This window comes from Hemiscyllium ocellatum, chromosome 4 (assembly GCF_020745735.1).
Source record: "Hemiscyllium ocellatum isolate sHemOce1 chromosome 4, sHemOce1.pat.X.cur, whole genome shotgun sequence".
NCBI classification, from domain to species: Eukaryota; Metazoa; Chordata; class Chondrichthyes; order Orectolobiformes; family Hemiscylliidae; genus Hemiscyllium; species Hemiscyllium ocellatum.
In genome coordinates, this window is record NC_083404.1 from 94947808 (window position 1) to 94966526 (window position 18719).

The window sequence follows — 18719 nt, forward strand, 5'->3', positions numbered from 1 at the left end:
AAGGAACAAAAGAGCAATTGTCTGATTGCTAAATACTCAGGAACATTACCATATACTTCTGAAGTTTGAAAAGTGTTTGGTTAATTTTTAAAGGAGTGGACAGAGTTGATATAAAACTTGTTTTCCCCTCGTTTCTGTGGTCTAGAAACAATAAACATAGTCTCAGAATAAAAGGCAAGCCATTTAAGATTAAGATGAAGAACTTTCACTCAGAGGTGGTGAATCTTTGAAATTCTGTGCTCCAAGAGCTGTGGAAGCTTAGTCAATAAGGATGTTAAAAACAAATGAATTTTCAATCATTAATGATCATTAGATGTAGTAGCAGAAGCAGGCCATTCAGCCTTTCAAGTCTGCTCCAATACACACTGAGATCATGGCTAATATGGTGATCTTAAACTCCACTTTCCTGTTTTTTTTCCCCCATTAGGAATCCCTTACTGATTAAAATTCTGGCTGTATCAACTTTGAATATATTAACTAATCAATCATCTACTCCTGCTAATATACTCCCCTGAAAATCGTGGGCTTTTTACTTAATAAATAGCCTAACATGTGGTACTTTATCAGTTGCCTTCTGGAATTCCCATGAAGAATCATCTTTCACTGATTTCTCCCTGACTATCATAGCCAATTTGCCAAAACGTTTCCAGTCTTAACTGTGCTGCTGTTTGGCTGTACTTGCAGCATGATAATGTTTAATTTGGTTTTGCATAGATTACGTGTTACTCACGATTACTTGTGCTGCATATTTGTGGAGTAAAACCTTATTGTCTATTTCTGCAGGTTATGCTTTGTGGCATGCAGGAAGTAGATCTTACTGATTGGCAGAGGAATACAGTCTACCGCCATTATACCAGAAATAGCAAACAAATCATTTGGTTCTGGCAGGTATGGATCACAGGATTATTAAAAGTAATAAACATCAATTTTGAACTAGTTAACTGCAATAATTCTAAATAAAATTAATTTTGCAGGCATTGTATATGAGGCTGGTCTGCTATATTACCTTGGTCATGGTAAAGCTCATGTATAGGTTATTTCCTATACTATAGTTGGTAGAGTTGGTATAATTTTAAGGATTATGTAAGGAGTTTTAAAAATACTGTCACACACTAACAGTGCCCCTGTTCTGACAATCTATTCATATGTACAGTGATTAGGACTATACAGTTAGGGTAAACTAGGTTGACATGCAACAATAAATATGAAAAATGTTTCATATGCAACACCATGCAGTATTTAGCTGATTCAGTCCCTGCATTTTATTGATTTGTTGATCACAACTGTAATGCCTAAGGGAAAAGATTTACTGGTGTCCCGTATTAACAAGAAAACAAATTTCCTCAAAGTTTTCTAGTTGTGTTATGAACATTTAAAGATGATATAACTGTGCAGCTTATTATATGATCAATGAGATCTTCTGCTTTTAGTGCTTCCATCTATTTGTCAACTTTCTGTGGAAACAGAGGTAATGTTTTGAGGATAGTGACCCTTCAGAACTGATACCCCCAAGAAAAAGGTGGTGTTTATGCTGATAATGGAACGTAAGGAGAAAAAGGAGTGAGTAGATAGATGGCGAAAGAGAGAGAAAAGAAGGTACGCAGACAAAGGGATTATTGATAGTAAGCCAGGAAAGTAGAGAAACTAGGTATGTAATAATATGTGCTATGAGTAGTTGAAAGTGCATTGGCTGTATTGAAAGCAACCTGTGCCATGGCAGGATCTGGAGTGTGAGGGTGGGGAATAGACATGGAAGAAGGTGTTATTGCTCTCAAATGGTTAAGCTTGATATTAAGATCTGGGGGTTCTAAGGTCCCCAGGCAGAAGACTAGGTCTTGTTCCTCCAGTTTGTGTTGAGCCTTGCTGGAGACTACTGCAGTCCTTAGATAGAAATGCTGGCATGGGAACACCTTGTGTTGAAGTTGTAGGCAACTGAAAGCTCTGAATAATTTTTATGGACAGGATATAGGTGTTCTGCAAAGTGGTTACCCAGTCTGATTTTGCACCCCCCAGTGTAAAGGAGATCAAATTATTCACAGCAAAAACAGTGGACTAGATTGAGTAAAGTGCAGGTAAATCTCTGCTTCACCTGGAAGAGGTGGTGTTAAACGGATGTGTTTCACCTTCTGTGATTGCATGGGAAGGTGGCAGGAGAGCGTTGGAGGTATTGCAAATGGAGGATGAGGGGACCATGCCATCCCAGAGGGAGCAGTCCCTGCAGGATGCTGACAGGGGAGGGGAGGGAAATGTGTGTGAGATGGTGGCTTCTCACTGGAAGAGATGGAAATGGCAGCTTATGATCCTTTGAATGTGGATGCTAGAGAAAATTGAAGAACAGGGGAACTCTTGTTGTTATAAAAGTATATAGAAGGGTTGAGAGCAGAAGTGTGGAGAATTAGTTGGACGTGGCGAAGAGCCTGTCTGCCACAGTAGTGGGGAATAATTTGTTGAGGATAAAGGTGAACGTTTCTCATGCCTGCTCCGCGGAAGGTGACATCAGAACGCTGATACCGAGATTTGTTATGATTTATCATTATTGCATATACTGAGGTACTGTGAAAAGTACTGTACCTTATCAGTGTAATAAGAGAATGCAGTATGTAGTGTTACAGCTACAGAGAAGGTGCAGAAAAAGATCCAGCTTAATGTGACGTCAGTTTAAAAAGTCTGATAAGAGGGGAAGAAACTGTTCTTGAATCTGATGTATTTTCAAACTTTTGTTCTGATGAAAGAGGGTAGAAGAGAGAACAATGGGGGTGGATGGGTCTTTGATTATGTTGGCTGAATTTGAGGCAGTGGGAAGTAAGGACTGAGTCTATGGATGGAAAACTAGTTTGCGTAATGGACTGAGCTGCGTCCACACCCCTTTAATTTCTTGCAGTCTTGTGTAGAGCAGTTGCCATTCCAACTATTGTGAACATTCCAAATTTCCTTAGAGTTCTGAGGAAGTAGAAGCATCGGTGTGCTTTCTTGACTGTGGCGTCAATATGGATGGACCAGGATAGATTGTTGGTGATACTTACTGCAAGGAACTCAAAGCTCTCTACCATCTCCATCTCAGCACCATTGATACAGACTGGGGTGTGTCCTCTACTTTGCTTTCTGAAGTTGATGACCAGCTCCTTCGTTTTGCTGACATTGAGGGAGAGATTGTTTTCACACCGTACCACTAAGCTGTCTGTCTCATTGTTGTTGAAGATCTGACTGTCTACAGTGACGTCATTAGCAAAATTGTAATTGGAGTTAGAACTGAGTTTGGCCACGCAATTGTGTGTGTGTGTGTGAGAGAGGGGAGTATAGTAAGGGGATGAGTAGGCATCCCTGTGGGACATTGATATTGAGGATAATCATGGAGGTGTTATGGAAGATAGTCATGGAAGATCTGAATTTAGTTTTAATAAACTAAGGGTCACAACTTTTTTTTAACCTTTTCATCCCTCCACACAGAGACAAGACCACATTTCCATTACATATGTCTTAGGTTTAGAAGTTTCCCCATTTTAGAAGATTCCTCATTTAGCTTGCTTCTTAACTAGCCTTCAATCCTAGTTACTTAAGAGCTATGCTTCATTCCATGCAGCAGAGAATTTCAGTAACTCGGTAATTTAACTCCCTGCCGCAGTCTTCAAAGTTCAAGCCAGACAGAGCAGATTAAATCAAATAACTAATATAATAGACCAGCAGCTGTAGAACATGATATGTTACAGAGTTATGGTACTCAACCAGAATATCATAACCAGTATTTTGCACAAGAAATAAGAGCAGGCCTTTTGGATTTTTGAATTTGCCATTTTTCTCTTTCAAATTGTTGACTTCCACCTTCTAAGACCACAAGAAACAGGAACAGGAATAGGCCATTCAGCCCCTTAAGCTTGCTTTGCCATTCAGTAGGATTGTGGCTGATCTGACATTCTGTATGTCCACTTTTTTGCTATTTCCCCATAATCCTTGATTCTCTTAGATCAAGAATTTAATTATCTCAACCTTAAAAATATGCAAGAACTCTGCCACCATAGTTCTCTGTGGATGGCAGTTTTAAAGACTCGACTCTTTCAGAAGAAATTCTTCCTCGTCTCAGTTTTAAATTGGCTCCCCTTATTCTGAGAGCAGGCTTCCTACTCCTAGACTCTCCCATATGGGGAAACATTTTCTGAGCATTTATCCTGGCAAAGCTCTTTTAAAAAAAACTGAAACATTTCAATAAGACCACCTCTTATTCTTCCAGGTTCCAATGAGTAGAGTCCATACCTGTTTAATGTTTGCTCATAAGACAATCCCTCCATACCAAGGATCATCCTGGTGAACATCCTGTGAAATGCTTCCAATTAAATGATGTCTTTTCTTAAAAAAAAATCCTTTTTCAGAACTAAGGGTCACTAGACTTGAAGTATTAACTCTGTTTTCTCTCCACAGATGCTGCTAGACCTACTGAGTTTCTCTGTTTTTGCTTCAGGAAACCTGAGCTTCTGCAGTTATTTATTTTAATATTTTCATTGATTTGCTAAACATATATCTGAATTCATTGAACAGATTTTACAAAGGTTTTACTTGAAACCAGGATGTCCTGTCTTGACTTCCTCTTTAACCCATATTTCAACCTGCTTTGTTTATTTGATGGCCTGGTTTTCAAACATCTTCAGTTTATCCATCTACCTTTTAGAGTGAGCCTGGTTCTTTTACAGATTTCATGACTGGGGGCCATTCCAGATGTACATTTCTAGTTTGCTGTAAAAAATCTTGTTGTTCTGGGTTTTCCTTCTTTTTTTGATGAAGGGTTTTTGTCCAAAACGTCGATTCTTCTGTTCCTCTGATACTGCCTGACCTTATGTGCTTTTCCAGCACCACATTCTCGACTCTAATCTGCAGTCTTCGCTATCGCCATTCCTTCTCAAGGTCTTGGTTTCCCACAGTTTAGCTCCTTGTGTTTTTTGTGAATTTAATAATGTGCCCCAAAAGTCCATTACTCTCAAAGTTTCAAAACACTAACTTATGTGGTACACTACTGACAGCTTCTGACCTGAAAACGACCACCTTTGTGTTCTGTTTCTCGGTTTTGAGGAGATCTTTAACCAATATCACAATTCATTTCCTTTTTTCTGGCATTCATACCACAGCTATTAATCAATGAGCAGGGTAAAATTAAAGTGAGAGAAAACTAATGAGAAATACAGGTGGATTGTTAGAGTTTCTACAAATATTTAAAGTAGGAAAGAATTAAGAGTGAGCATTAGCCTTCGAGAAAGTCTCACTGGGCTTTTAATAATAGAAAATAAGGAAATTGCAATATTTCCATTCAAGTCATTTGCTCCTATCTGCACTACAGGGACACAAGTAGTAGGAAATGGAAGGGGATGAGCAATTCTGGAAAATCACCAGGGAAATCATATTGAGTAAATTGTTGGAGCTGTAGATTGATAAATGTCTGGGTCCTGAAGAACTACATCCTTTAATCTCATGCATGGCAGATGCGGTATCTTGCGGATAAATGTGGGTATATCTACTTTGGTAGCAAAAATAGGCAGGCAAATTATTATCTGAATGGGATAAACTGGGAAAGGGGAAGATTCAACAAGACTGTGTGACTTTGTACACCAGTTGTTGAAAATAAATATGCAGATGTAGCAGGTAGTGAAGATGACAAATTGGATGTTGGTCTTCAAAGCAGGGATGTCTTGTTGCACAGGACATTCATAAAACCTTGAATTTTGTTTGCCATTTTGGTCTCATTATCTGAGGAAGGAGTGCAAAGATGGTTTTGCAGACCGATTCCTGGGATGGTGGGGCTGACATACAGAATCAGTTAGGGCTATATTCACTCGAGTTTCAAACAATTGCAGGAGAATCTCTCTCTTTTAAAAACTGTAAAATTCTAATGGGGTTAGATGGTAGATGCAGGAAAGTCCAGAATATGGTGAGCCTATGCAATTCTCTGCCACAGGAAACTGTTGAGGCCAAAACACTGAAGGCCTTCAAGAAATATGTAAATACGTGCTTGTGTCTAGAAAGATCAAAGGCTTTAGGAGAATGCGGGAAAAGAGTACGGAGTTGGATGACCAGCCATGATCATATTGAATGCCAGAGCAGGCTCGAAGGGCCAAATCGCCTCGTCCTGCTCATATTTTCTTTGTTTCTATGTTTTGAAAAGTTATCAAATTCTTTGGAAAATGCAACAATAGTGAAAGTTCATGGGGGGAAAAGAAGTGACAGTATGCAATTAATACAATTCTCTTTCCTAATAATTTCCTGCACCTCTTGAGATTCATACACCCAGATCCTTCTGCATTTCAGAATTGTGAAATCTTTCACCATTTTAAATACGCTTTTTTCCCCTTGCTTAAAATGAACCACTTCACATTGTTCAATAGCATTCTTTTCTGTAACATCTTTGTCCACTCACTCAAACTATCAATTTGTTTTTTCAACCCCTTGTGTCGTCCTCTTCACAACTTAATTTCTTACCTACCTTTATCAGCAAATTTGGCCACTATAACTTGTGTCGATATATCTAAATCATTTTTTTTTTGACTAGCTGAAGATCCAGCATTGATCTCACTGGCATGCCATTCATTATATCTTGCCAACCAAAAAAAAATTTACACCTATTATTTGCTTCCTGTTAGCCAGGCAATTGTCTATCCCTATAAATGTATTACCAACCTATTGAAAGCCTTCTGGGTTTTTTCAAGCTCAACTTGCCTTTCATAAATGTATGCTGTTTCTGTCTGATCCTGACTCTGCAAAAAGAGATTTGAAGTTTTAGTTACTAAATGAAAAAAACTTTTACTGAAACAATGACTAAAGCACTATTATCTAAACACTTTTATTTTCAAGGCAACTACCATTAGATTACAGAGAAGAAGATTCCCCTCTATACTTACGACACATCACCCTTCCCACATAATAGTCCCTTCAGCAAGCAGTCTACAGTTGCTCCCAGTTTCCAGTGCTTCCTCCTATCTAGTTCACCAATTACTAACTTCAAGTGATGGTCTGCTGTCACTTGCCTTAGGTTTGAGCAATTGCTTTTTTTAAAATTCACCACTATCAGTAAAGCCTGTTCCAATGATACCTCTTCCCTTAGCTATGTCAGGATGAGCCTTCCAGAATCCTCGGAAAGCTGCAGGATGCGTCTATTTGACTAGAGACTAGCTTGTTCTCATATCTATTCGTGGTGACTTGCAAAGCTGGGCTGCCTTTTCTCTCTGCTGATAATGAAGATATACTAAATGCTGTGAAATTGATTTGTAACCTTATCTCAAGCATCACTTTCTTTGCTGTTTTCCCCATAGCAGTGTGATGCATGTTTTAACTAATAGCTTTTAGCCAGATATGTAAGCTTAATGGAAAACTTTGGATTCAATTATGTGTTAGCTGTCAGACTCTCTCCTAATACTGTTTACTTCTCATATTTCTTTATTGTTGCCCTGTGAACTTCCTCTTTTCAACCTGATCAGCTTGCCTTTATTTCAACTCTTACATTTAGAAGTGCAACAGCTTTCTAGGTTTTCCAAAGAGCCTATTGTAAACCCAGACACTGCGGCGGTTGTCTTTAAGTGTAAATTTGCACCTCGTCCTCAGTAAACCAACCTAAGCCTTTCTTTGCTAACAATTGAACTGCATTATAGAAGCCTGTAAAACAGACCACATGATCCTTTATGTACCTGATCTTAAAGATTAAGTCCTAAAACATAATGGTGAGAATCTTCTGAGATTCAGAGCAATGAAATCTGGACCTAACTTGCTGTTGGGTGACTATTTTCTGCATTAGTGCCCCCATTCTTGCACCTGATCTGACTGGATTACCTGTGATGTAACTGTCCACTGCCATCCCACCACTCAACCCACCTTCTCACTCTTCCTTACTGCAGCCAGAATTAGAATTCCAACTGAAATAATGCAGACCATCCAGCAGGCAGTGGAAATACATATAACATCGATGCCAACAGGAAAACATGGGTGCTTTTAAATCTTATACATTTTTAAAACACTTTAAATTTTTTTAATGAAATTTTTAATTTGAAATAAAATTTTAAATTAAAATTTTTAAAATCTCTCGATTGTAGTGTTATTCTGGTTGGCCTGTTATGTGGTGGTACTTCAAATGCCTTTTGGCAAACCATACATTATCATAAATTTTCTTTTCTCTTTCTTTGCATAAATTTGCTTTTTGATTTTCATCCTGTCTTTCCATACCTGCTTTTTCTTATGTACATATACCTACAGAAAACTTTGGATTCAATTAAATTAACTGCCCAACTCTCCTCCTCCTGTATTTGTTTGTCCATTTTCTTTTATTACTTCCCTAACAGCTTACTCTATTCAGCCTGGTTCTCACTTGTGTTGTCAACTTGCTATGTGTCATGACCATCTCCAACAAGACAGAATCTAACCATTGCCACTTGACAATCAATGGCATTACCATCAATGAATTCCCCTGTGGGTTACTATTGATTAGAAGCTGAAGTGGACTCATCATATAAATGCTGGTACTACAACAGGAGATCGGAGGCTAGGAATTTTGGAGCAAGTAACTCGCCCACTGAAACCCCAAAGCCTGTCCACAAGTCACAAATCAGTGTGATGAAATATTCCCCAGTTACCAGGATGGTTGCAGCTCCAACAACACTCGGGAAGCTTGATACCATTTAGGACTTTGGCACAACAGCTACAAACATTCACTCCCTCCATAACCAATGCTAATTAGCAGCAGTGAGAACCACCCACAAGATGCACTGCAGAAATTCACCAAAGCTTCTTAAACAGCACCTTCCAAACCCACAACCACGACCATTTAGAAGGACAAGGCAGCTGAAATATGGGAAAAATTCCATGTGCAATTTCCCTTTTGAACCACTCACTATCCCACCTTAGAAATATCAAAATTGAAGGAACAAAATCCAGGAACTCACTCCCTACACCAAATGGAGTGTAGTGTTTAAGAAGGCAGTTCACCACCTCCTTAAGGACATCTGAGGATATGCAATAAATGGGACACTAGTTTGTGAATAAAGTGCTTTTTAAAAAAGCAGTCTGTTTCTGTTTCATCTTTATTTCCCTTTCATTATCTAGAAAGCTCTGCATTTCACCTTTTATACTTTGTGGAACTGAAAGTCTACCACATAGATAATGACCTACCATCTCCCTATTAAAAGCTACCTATTGCTTTATGACATTTTTGCATGCCAGTCTTTGATTCCGCATTACCTAAGATAGGTGTGTTCTTACATCACTGAAATTTGTTCTTTCTCAACTAATTATTTTAACTTTTACATTGCTCCTTGTGTTTTTCCAGTGAACCTAAATCTTACAATGCTGTGATCACACCTCTTAATGTCCCTCTACTGACACTTGATCCACTTAGACCCACCTCTGTCCAGAATCAGACAGAACATTGTTTCTTTCTTTCTTGGGGAGGAAGCATACAGATCTAGAAAATTCTCCTGAACTTAACTTGAAATACCTTTTCCCTCTATTATTGCTAAGATCATTCAAGTCCTGATTAAAAACTAATTTGGTGCCTCTGTAATTTTCTCCCAAATTTATTCTTCTATAGCATTTCCAAAAGTTGTTTGTTATAGAACATATCCAGTAATGGTATCTCAATTGACTTTACTAGCTCTAACCAAATGGATTATTTTCTTGAACTCTTTAGGACAAGCTCTGTCTATAGCACTGTAATTTAATCTTCAGTTTAGGTTGTTAGTGCCACAGAAACAGGACCATTTATCTCCCCACACCTGTCATGGCTTTCTACTGCAGCTCACCACCCTCCATGGTTTATTAATCACATTCATGTCTTCCCCATGCAGGTTTGCAGTTGCATTCTGCATTTTATTATGTTAACTATTCCATTATAAATATAGATTCTTTTCAATATTCTAATATCAAAGAAGAATTCAAAGTTTTGAAACATATTATCTTTCAAGTGACTTCAAGTTTTATTTTACAGTTTGTGAAAGAGATGGATAATGAGGTGCGTTTACGATTGATGCAGTTTGTCACAGGTACCTGTCGTTTACCACTTGGAGGATTTGCTGAGCTTCTGGGTAAGCATGACTGATCAGTGGAATTGTAATTTCTGAGAATGAGCTGCCATTATATTACTTCAACATCTCATTTCCAGAACTCAGAATTTGGTGTGTACTCTTAATGAGCACAATTTTATTCAAGTCAAAATAATTTAATGCAGTACTTTTTAAAACCTGCAAAGTTTTAACGAATGTCATTCTAAAACTGGAAACCATAAGAGAGATGCTTATAAGACACTTGATTCCTTCCCACACTTGCTGATGATTGAGAGTAAGCTAACTGGACAGTAGTTGGCCAGGTTTGATTTGTCCTTATCTCTTTGGAGAGGACAAGCTTGGACCACTTTCCACATTTCCAGGAAAATGATAGCTTTGTAACTGCATTGAAATAGCTTTCTTAGGGGTTAATACCGGAGCATAAATCTTCAGTGATATTGCTCGAATATTGTCAAACTCATGGCCTTTGTAGTAAAGGAGCTATGAGCAGGAGTAGGCCTTTGAGCCTACTCCACCATTCATTATGATCCTGGCTGATTCTCTCTGTGCCATGCTTCTGCTTTCTACCTATACCTCTTGATGCCTTTAAAATCGTATCTAATTCCTTCTAAATATATTCTGCAACTTGGCCTCCATAGCCCCCTCGTAGCAAATTTCACTAGTTCAGTGTCCTTCAAGTAAAGAAATGTTTCCTCATCTCAGTCCTAAATAGCCTACCCTGTATCCTGAGACTGTATCCCTTGGTTCTAGACTCCCCAACTGGTCAAAATATCCTCCCTGAATGTAGTCTGACCAGCCCTGTTAAACTTTGTACGTTTCAATCGGATTCCCTCTCATCTTTCTAAACTCAAGAGACTATAGGACCAATCAAACTAATTTTCCCTAAGAACATTTCTTCCTTATCTGATATCGGCCTAATGCAACTGCACTCCTTCTATGGTATAACTTCAATAAGACATCCCTACTTCTGAACTTAAATACTCTTGCAAGGAAGGCCAACATACCATATGTTTTTCTGATTAATTGCTGTAACTACTCTGTCTGCTTTCATTGACTAGGTGCAAGGACACACAGATCCCTTTGCACCTTCACATTTCCCAGTATATCACTGTTGAATTAATATCCTTCATTTCTGTTTTTCACACCTCAGTGTATAACTTCACATTTAACTACGTTGTCCTACGTCTGCTGTGTGACTGTCTACTCACTCTGTTTGTCTAAATCACTGTGTCCTTGCATCCTCACAACACTCAATCCCATCCAGTTTGGAGACATATTCGACATCCCAGTGTTTTGTATCTTCATCAATACAGATTCCTCATCATGATTTGCCAAATTAATATCCTTCCTCAATATTGCATTGATTTGTCCTTTACTAACAATGCTACCTCACATCTTTTTCCTTTTTGACTTTTCTTCCTACATATCCCTGAAAGCTCAGTTCCTATCCTGGTAACCATGTAGCCAATATCTCTGTAATTATAGATATCCAATGTTTTCAGTTGTTTCTTGATTCCTTGAGAATACTTATTTTTAATTTCTGTTTGTTATTTTCTCAAGTTTTGGGATACTTCCGTCATCTCTGCCTATTTAGGTTGCCTGTGTGCTAAGTTTTTAAAATGCCTTTCCTGCTCTATAACCAGCCATGAAGAGTTTGAAAGTGTACAGAGCTGACTTTTCTTCAATTTTCCTTCCCTCCAATGAATGATTCTGATATTTGGATCAAGATAAATTGCACTGTCCCTCTTTAGCTCCATTCTGGCCAATTGGGAAGACCATGATGTAGGATAAGAAAGGAGGGAAATATTGAGATTAGATAGGGTAAGCAACAGTGTAAAGTGAAGATGAAGGGGTTGGTGTAGAAAGGTGAGGAGGATCAGAACAAAATTCCTGGAAATACTCAGTAGGTCAAGCAGCATCTGTGGTGAGAATAACAAAATGAAGATTTGAGGTCAAAATCTTTCATCAATTGGGTTTGGCTAAACATCTCTGATGGAATTCCATCGACCTGAAACATTAATCATGTTTCTGACTACAAAATGCTGTCAGACCTGCTAAATATTTCCAGCATTTTCTGATTTAATAACACAAACTGGGCAGGGAAAATCAGAAATTGAACAAGGGAATCATAGGTAGACCAGTAGAGTGAATATTCAAGACTTATGACAAAGGAGTTAAATATGTAAATGTAATGCAGTTGATTCTTAATAGCCTTGTTTAGTAATTTGGAAAGCCACTCAATTGTCCCACCAGCACCTCTTCAAAAGCAACTAGGCAGGGCGAATTAATATACTTGCCAGCAACACCCACATCTTAACAATAAATAGAAGAATTGTCATTTAAAGAAACTGAACTGTTCGTCATGTTGGAAGTATTGCACTGTACTTAAAACACAATGCACTCTGAAAATACTGTTAACCTTGCATGGCAACATAGATTCTTGACAAAGCAATGACAGTTTTTTGAATATTTCAAACAGGGAGTAACGGCCCTCAAAAGTTTTGCATCGAAAAGGTTGGTAAAGAAACCTGGCTACCCAGAAGTCATACTTGGTGAGTAATGATCAGAACCTTAATACTCCGTTCTACTTATGACAGGAATATCCATGATTTTAAATGATATACTGTGTTTTGATCTCTGCATAAATGTTAAGTAATAGGCAACCCAATCCAATGAGGAAATGCTCATTATCCTGGAGTAGCTGTAATATTTTCTCAGTTTGTGTTGCAGATTGGGAGCCCAATCTATTACCATATAAACAAGGAGTAGGAGTAGGCCACTCTGTCCTTTTGAGCTTGCTCCACCACTCGATATGATTATGGCTGATCTGAGCTTGATCTCAAACACCTACATTACTGCCAACTCCCAACAATCTTTCATCCCCTTCGTAATCAAGAATGCAAGAGTTGAGAGGTTATGCTTCAGTTATACAGGGCATTGGTGAGACAGCGTTTGGAGTACTGTGTATAATACTGGTCACCAGTGTTATAAAGGGATACTAATGTATTGGAAGCCTTAATTTTTTTAAGATTTCTGCATCCACTGCCTTTTGAGGAATGGAATTGTCCCACTAGAAGAAACATCCTTTTAACATCTACCCAGACAAGTCCCCTCAGGATTTCTATGTTACTTCCGATTTTTCTAAACTCCACAGGATACAGGCCTAGTCTGTCTCGCCTTTCCTCATAAGGGAATCCACTCATTTCAGTTATTAGTCTATGCATACTTCCAATGCATTAATATTCTTCGGTAACTACAGAGACCAGAACTATAGGCAACACTCCAGATTCAGTATGTCCAATGCCTGGTATAACTGAAGTATAACCTACTCTTGCATTTAATTCTCCTTGCAACAGAAGGTAATGTTTGATTAGCTTTCCTCATTACTTTGCTGTACCTGCATAGTAATCTTTTGCAATTCATGCACCAGAACACCCAGATCTCTCAATGTCTCAGCACTGCAGCCTCTCACAATTTAGAAATTGCTTTTGAAAATTCTTTCAAAATGGACAATTTTACATGTTCTACATTCTACTGTATTTGCAAGATCTCTGCTCACAAAGAATCCCTGCAATGTGGAAGCAGACCATTCAGCCCTTCAAGTCCACACTGACCCTCCAAAATGACTTATCCAAATACTGTAATTATGCATTTCCCCATGGCTAACCCACCTCCTTACAAATCCCTGGGTACCATGGACAATTAAGCATGGCCAATCCATCTAACCTGCACATCTTTGGACTCTGGGAGGAAACCCACACAGGGGCAGTGTGTAAACTCCATACAGTCGCCTGAGGCTGGAATCAAACCCAGGTCCTTTGCACTGTAAGGCAGCAGTGCTAGCCACCGTGCCATCCATTCCTTTGTAGACTCCTTATGTCCTCTTCACAACTCATTTTGCTACATATCGTTGTCATCAGGAACCATATCTTTGATCCCTTTATCCAGCATTTGTATAAGTTGTCAAAGGGTGAGAGCCCAGCACCATCCTTATGGCACATCACTTGTGACATTCTGTCTGCACCAATATGTTGCCTCATACATTATGAGCTTTTATTTTCCATAATATCCTTTGATATGTCACTTTATCAAATGCTGTCTGGAAATCTAAAGACAGTGTACTCACTGGTTCCCCTTTATCTCCTGCACAGATTGCTTCTTCAAAGAACTTTTAATTATTTTATCCTCAATGAGGTCGTCAATGCAATACCACATTTCTATTTATTATTTTCTTCTCGCCACTGCACCAGCAACCTCACCAGCATACCAAGTTGTTGTGGTTCCTTGGTGACATCACTTGTGTAGGATCAACCAGGCAGTGACAAAAAGCTCTACATTTCCAAAATATCTATCGAATCTTCTTCAGCCTCTACAATTATAATGAATGATTTAAAATTTCTTCCAACTATATAGTAGGTAAACTGAGGTTGTTATTTACTACTTCTGAAGAAGGGTTACTGAACATGAAACATTCATTTCTCTCCACAGATGCTGCCAGACCTGCTGAGCATTTCCAGCAGTTTCTATTTTTGTGTTGATACATGCAGCATTGGAGTAAGCCATTCAGCTCCTGAAGCCCGCTCCACCATTCCGCATCATTTCCCACAATACTTCTTTATCTCTAATAGTTAAATCATTGATAGATTTATAATAATCTGTCTTGAACTTATTTACTGACTGGGCTTCCAACATCTTCTGAAGTAGAGAATTCCAAAGAGTTGCCATCCCCTGAGTAAGAAAGAAGTTCTTCCTCATGTCCTGTTCTGAGATTGTTTCCACCAGTCCTAGACTCCACAGCGAGGTGAAAAAATTTCTTTTTGTATCCACATATTCCTTTGAGAACTTTGGAATTTCTGAGATTACCCCTTATTCTTCTAAACTTCAGAGAACATAGGCCTAGTCACCTCAATCTCTCCTCATAGCAACAGATTCTTAGGAGAGTGGTTTTTACTATGATAATTGTATTCTTCCTAAGGCAAGAGACCAGAACTGCATGCGCTACTTCCCATGTGGTCTTCACTCTTTATTCAGATCCTTTTATGATAGGTGCAACAAGCAATCTGAAAGGCAAATAATATTTCAGCATTTGTGTACTAGCTTTCAATGTAATATTAATAAACTCACCTGTATGTCTTGACCTGAACACTTTCTAATCTCTCTCCATTTAAGAAACGTGCATTTCCCTTAACAAATTAGATAATGTCACTTATCTATGTATTTCATGTGCTGTGCTCTTGCTCTCACTCACTGAATCTCCTTGAGGCTTCTTTGCATTCTCCTCACAACGCAAGATTCATCTGTGTCATCTGAAATCTTGGGAATATTTAATTAGACCCAGTCCAAATCATTGATGTGGATTGTGAATAGTTAGTGCCCAACCACTAATCCTTCCGGGCCATTCCTGCTTATAGCCTGCCAGCCTGTGGGTGACCCATTTATTCCTACTGCCTGTTTTATGTTTCTTAATGAATCCTCAATCTTTGTTTGTAGATTACATCCAATCTCAGGGCTTTTGTATTGTTTACCAACTTCCTGTATGGGACTTTATCAAAAGCCTCTGAAAATCCGATGCATCACATCCATATTTGTTATCAAATCTGTTAGCATTATTATCAGGAAACATTGATAGGTCTGTCAAACATGATTTTCCATCAATTCAAGTTGACTCTATCCAATCAGGCAATTATTTTCTACAAGTCTAATATTCACATCCTTAATAGCTAAGTATTTTCACGCTTACTGTCATTAGGCTAACATTTCTGTAATTCAATTTTTCTTTCCCTCTTTTTTTGTTTTGTAAACAAGTTTCAATCTGCAGAAATAATAGAATTTTGAAATATGATCATCAATGCATCTGCTATGACTAACCATATCTTTCAACATTCTGAAGATCATTCAGGCCTGGGGATCTGTCAACTCCCGGTCTCATTAATTTCTCAGTACTATGTTTTAATGCTAATTTATTTCAGTTCCTCACTGTCACTGTATGGTTAGGTCTTCATTATTTTGGGAAAACATCTTGTACCTATCTTCACAGAAGATGATACAAAGTATTTATTCAGCCTTGTTGCTGTTTTTCTATTTTCCATAATAATAATTTATCCTGCTTCTGCCTGAAATGGAACATTTGTCTTTGCTAATCCTTTCATTTTTGCATGCTTGCAAACATTTTTAATATTTCTTGAAAGTTTAAATTCCTTATTCTATTGTCTCTATTAATTTCTTGGGTCAACATTACTGAACCTAAAATTCTCCCAAATTTCATACTTTATAAGCCACCTCCTTTGAGTTAATACTATCTTCACTTTCTCTAGTTAACTATATTCCCACACATTCTGTTGGCTAATTTTCATTTTTCTTTTCGTGATCATTCAGGCCATGAGGATCATCCACCGCTACCTACATGGTGTATTGAGATGCCTGACCATGTTTTAAGCTGACTTTCAACTACTGGCATCAAACTAGAGTCTAGAAAGTAGACTAATATTACTCACCAATCAGGTCCAATGAATCTTGTTCTTTGCAAAGTTGATATTTGCACTAGATACTCACCAACCAGTCAACTTTAAACTTGACTTTGTCACTTCTTTTTTAGAAAGTCTTTAGCAGTCTCTCATTCTGAGAAGTCCATCATGCAATTGTTCATAATTCAGCACAAAAGGAGACCATTTGGCTCATCAAATATATGCTAGTTCTTTAAACAGCAGTTCAGTTGATCAGTTTCCTGATCATTTCTCATATCACTGCAATTAGTCTTCAAATGATTTATTGTTTCCTTTTGAAGGCCAGTATTAAAACTGTACCGATCATCTGATGTTTCAAATTCTAATCATTTGTATAACTGTTTCCAACATCTAAAGGGTCAATAGACAGATGACTCAGACTAAAGGCGACGTGAGGGATATCTTGTTATACAAAAGATTAGGATTTCACATATCAGGTGGTGTACAGTTTTAATAGTGGCCTTAAAGGTCAGGCGGCATTGTGAATAGAGAAAGTGAATTAACATTTTGGGTCAATGGTCTTTCTGATAAACCACAAAGTAGCTGGATGATTATATTTATGTCAAACCAGAAAGGAATAACTTTGAAATAGTTATCTTGTCCATAGTACCAAGAGCCTAGTCACATTTGATAACACTGCTCATAGCAATCTTTAACACTTTGAAACATGAACCTTCCCATTTTGATTATTTGCTGCTTGTTGGAGGTGATATGAATGCTTGTGTGGGAGAGTATGGTGTATAGTTTGGTACTGGTGTCTCGACCTCACTGTTCTCAGAAATAGTACCACAAAGACAAACGTACCAGAGGTAAGTTTGTTTGCATTAATGTGATTTCCATTTTCCAGCTCTCTATTTGTGAACTGTTTTAGCTTACCAGGAAAGATAGTTTTCTTCAACGGATAAGTGTAAAATATAAAACAAGTTCCAAGATATACAGAATAATGCTGGGTCACCCAGTCCTGAGAGAAAGTAGTAATTCTACAGTAGATTTGCTGGTCAAACTGTGTGGTTTGACTGATATTTATTCAGAACATCCTAGAGTATTTAAATTGAGCTAAATTTATTCATTTGCATGTTGCTTTACAGCTTTAATCGCTTGGATTTACCGCCTTACAAAAGCTATGAACAGTTGAAAGAGAAACTGCTTTTTGCAATCGAAGAAACTGAAGGATTTGGGCAGGAATAGAAGCAGCACATGTTCTTGATGACATCAAGTAACTCTTTCCTGTCCAACAGTCTACAGTTGCACAGATGCCTACTTTGTATATAAGCTATTTGCCTAGAGATGTAATTCACTTCTGGAATCCTATAGAATCCAAACCTGCTTTCCTTCCTGAATCATTATGCAAATTTGTCTTGAACCATACATCATATTTTACATACCTGTGTTTTCCCTTAAAATGAGCGTTTTGGAGAAAACAGTTTAGCTGCTTTCTGAAACATGATTTTTTTTACAAAAAAACAGGAACAGCTAGAATATCAATGGCTCTAGTTTTATAGAGCTTACTTGAAATCTGGTAGGTGTGCTATTAGGCTCCCTTAGTGTAAGTTGCATCTTCCAGAAGAAAACACATGCCCTATAAATCAGTTTCCACTGATGTAACAAATCTGTCAGGGTTATTTCTCGCATGGCTTTCACAAAAGTATTTAAGGCTTATGCCAAACACTGTCAAATATCTAGAATTAATGCTGCTGGCTTGTTGAGATCATAGAATGTGTAAATGCTGACATGAGGTTTTCTTTTACTTTCTTGTGTTATTGCTTGTTTATGTATGTCTCGTGTATAGCAGACTGAAAAAAGAAAGTAAGTGTACTGGGTAGTAGCCCATAATACTAATGTAATTTTATAAACAGAAGCTAATGTGGACAATTTAAGTAATTATGCAAAATATTACCTCTGCTGCTTTTCTGTTCAGCCTTTTAGAGTTACATTTAATCAATCAGGAATAAAAAAAATCAATTAAGTTTTGCACATTGTAAGGAATGTTGTGTAATTAGTTTCCTCATTGCAATGTTATACATGCTGTGTTTTTTTAAAGGCTATTGTGTAAAATACATTCTATTCATAGGTTTGATTTTTTTCTTTCAAAATACTTTCTCATAGGCCTTCATTCTTGCTAGAAATATCATGATTTATTTTTTCTTAAATGCAGAAGTTTCAGAACATGTAATAAAATGATTTTAAAATA

At 37.8% G+C, this 18719-nt stretch overlaps 1 protein-coding gene across 4 annotated transcripts in view; it reads left to right on the top strand.

Moving 5' to 3' along the window:
• The window catches only part of LOC132815009 (NEDD4-like E3 ubiquitin-protein ligase WWP1), a 163687-nt gene extending 144968 nt beyond the window's left edge, over nt 1-18719 (top strand). For all 4 annotated transcript variants that reach the window (XM_060823632.1, XM_060823631.1, XM_060823633.1 and 1 more), the window contains 4 exons: nt 784-888; nt 9950-10046; nt 12505-12577; nt 17617-18719. In XM_060823632.1, the coding sequence (XP_060679615.1) occupies nt 784-888; nt 9950-10046; nt 12505-12577; nt 17617-17716 (375 nt within the window). In that variant the 3' untranslated portion in view covers nt 17717-18719. The remainder of the gene's footprint in view (nt 1-783; nt 889-9949; nt 10047-12504; nt 12578-17616) is intronic.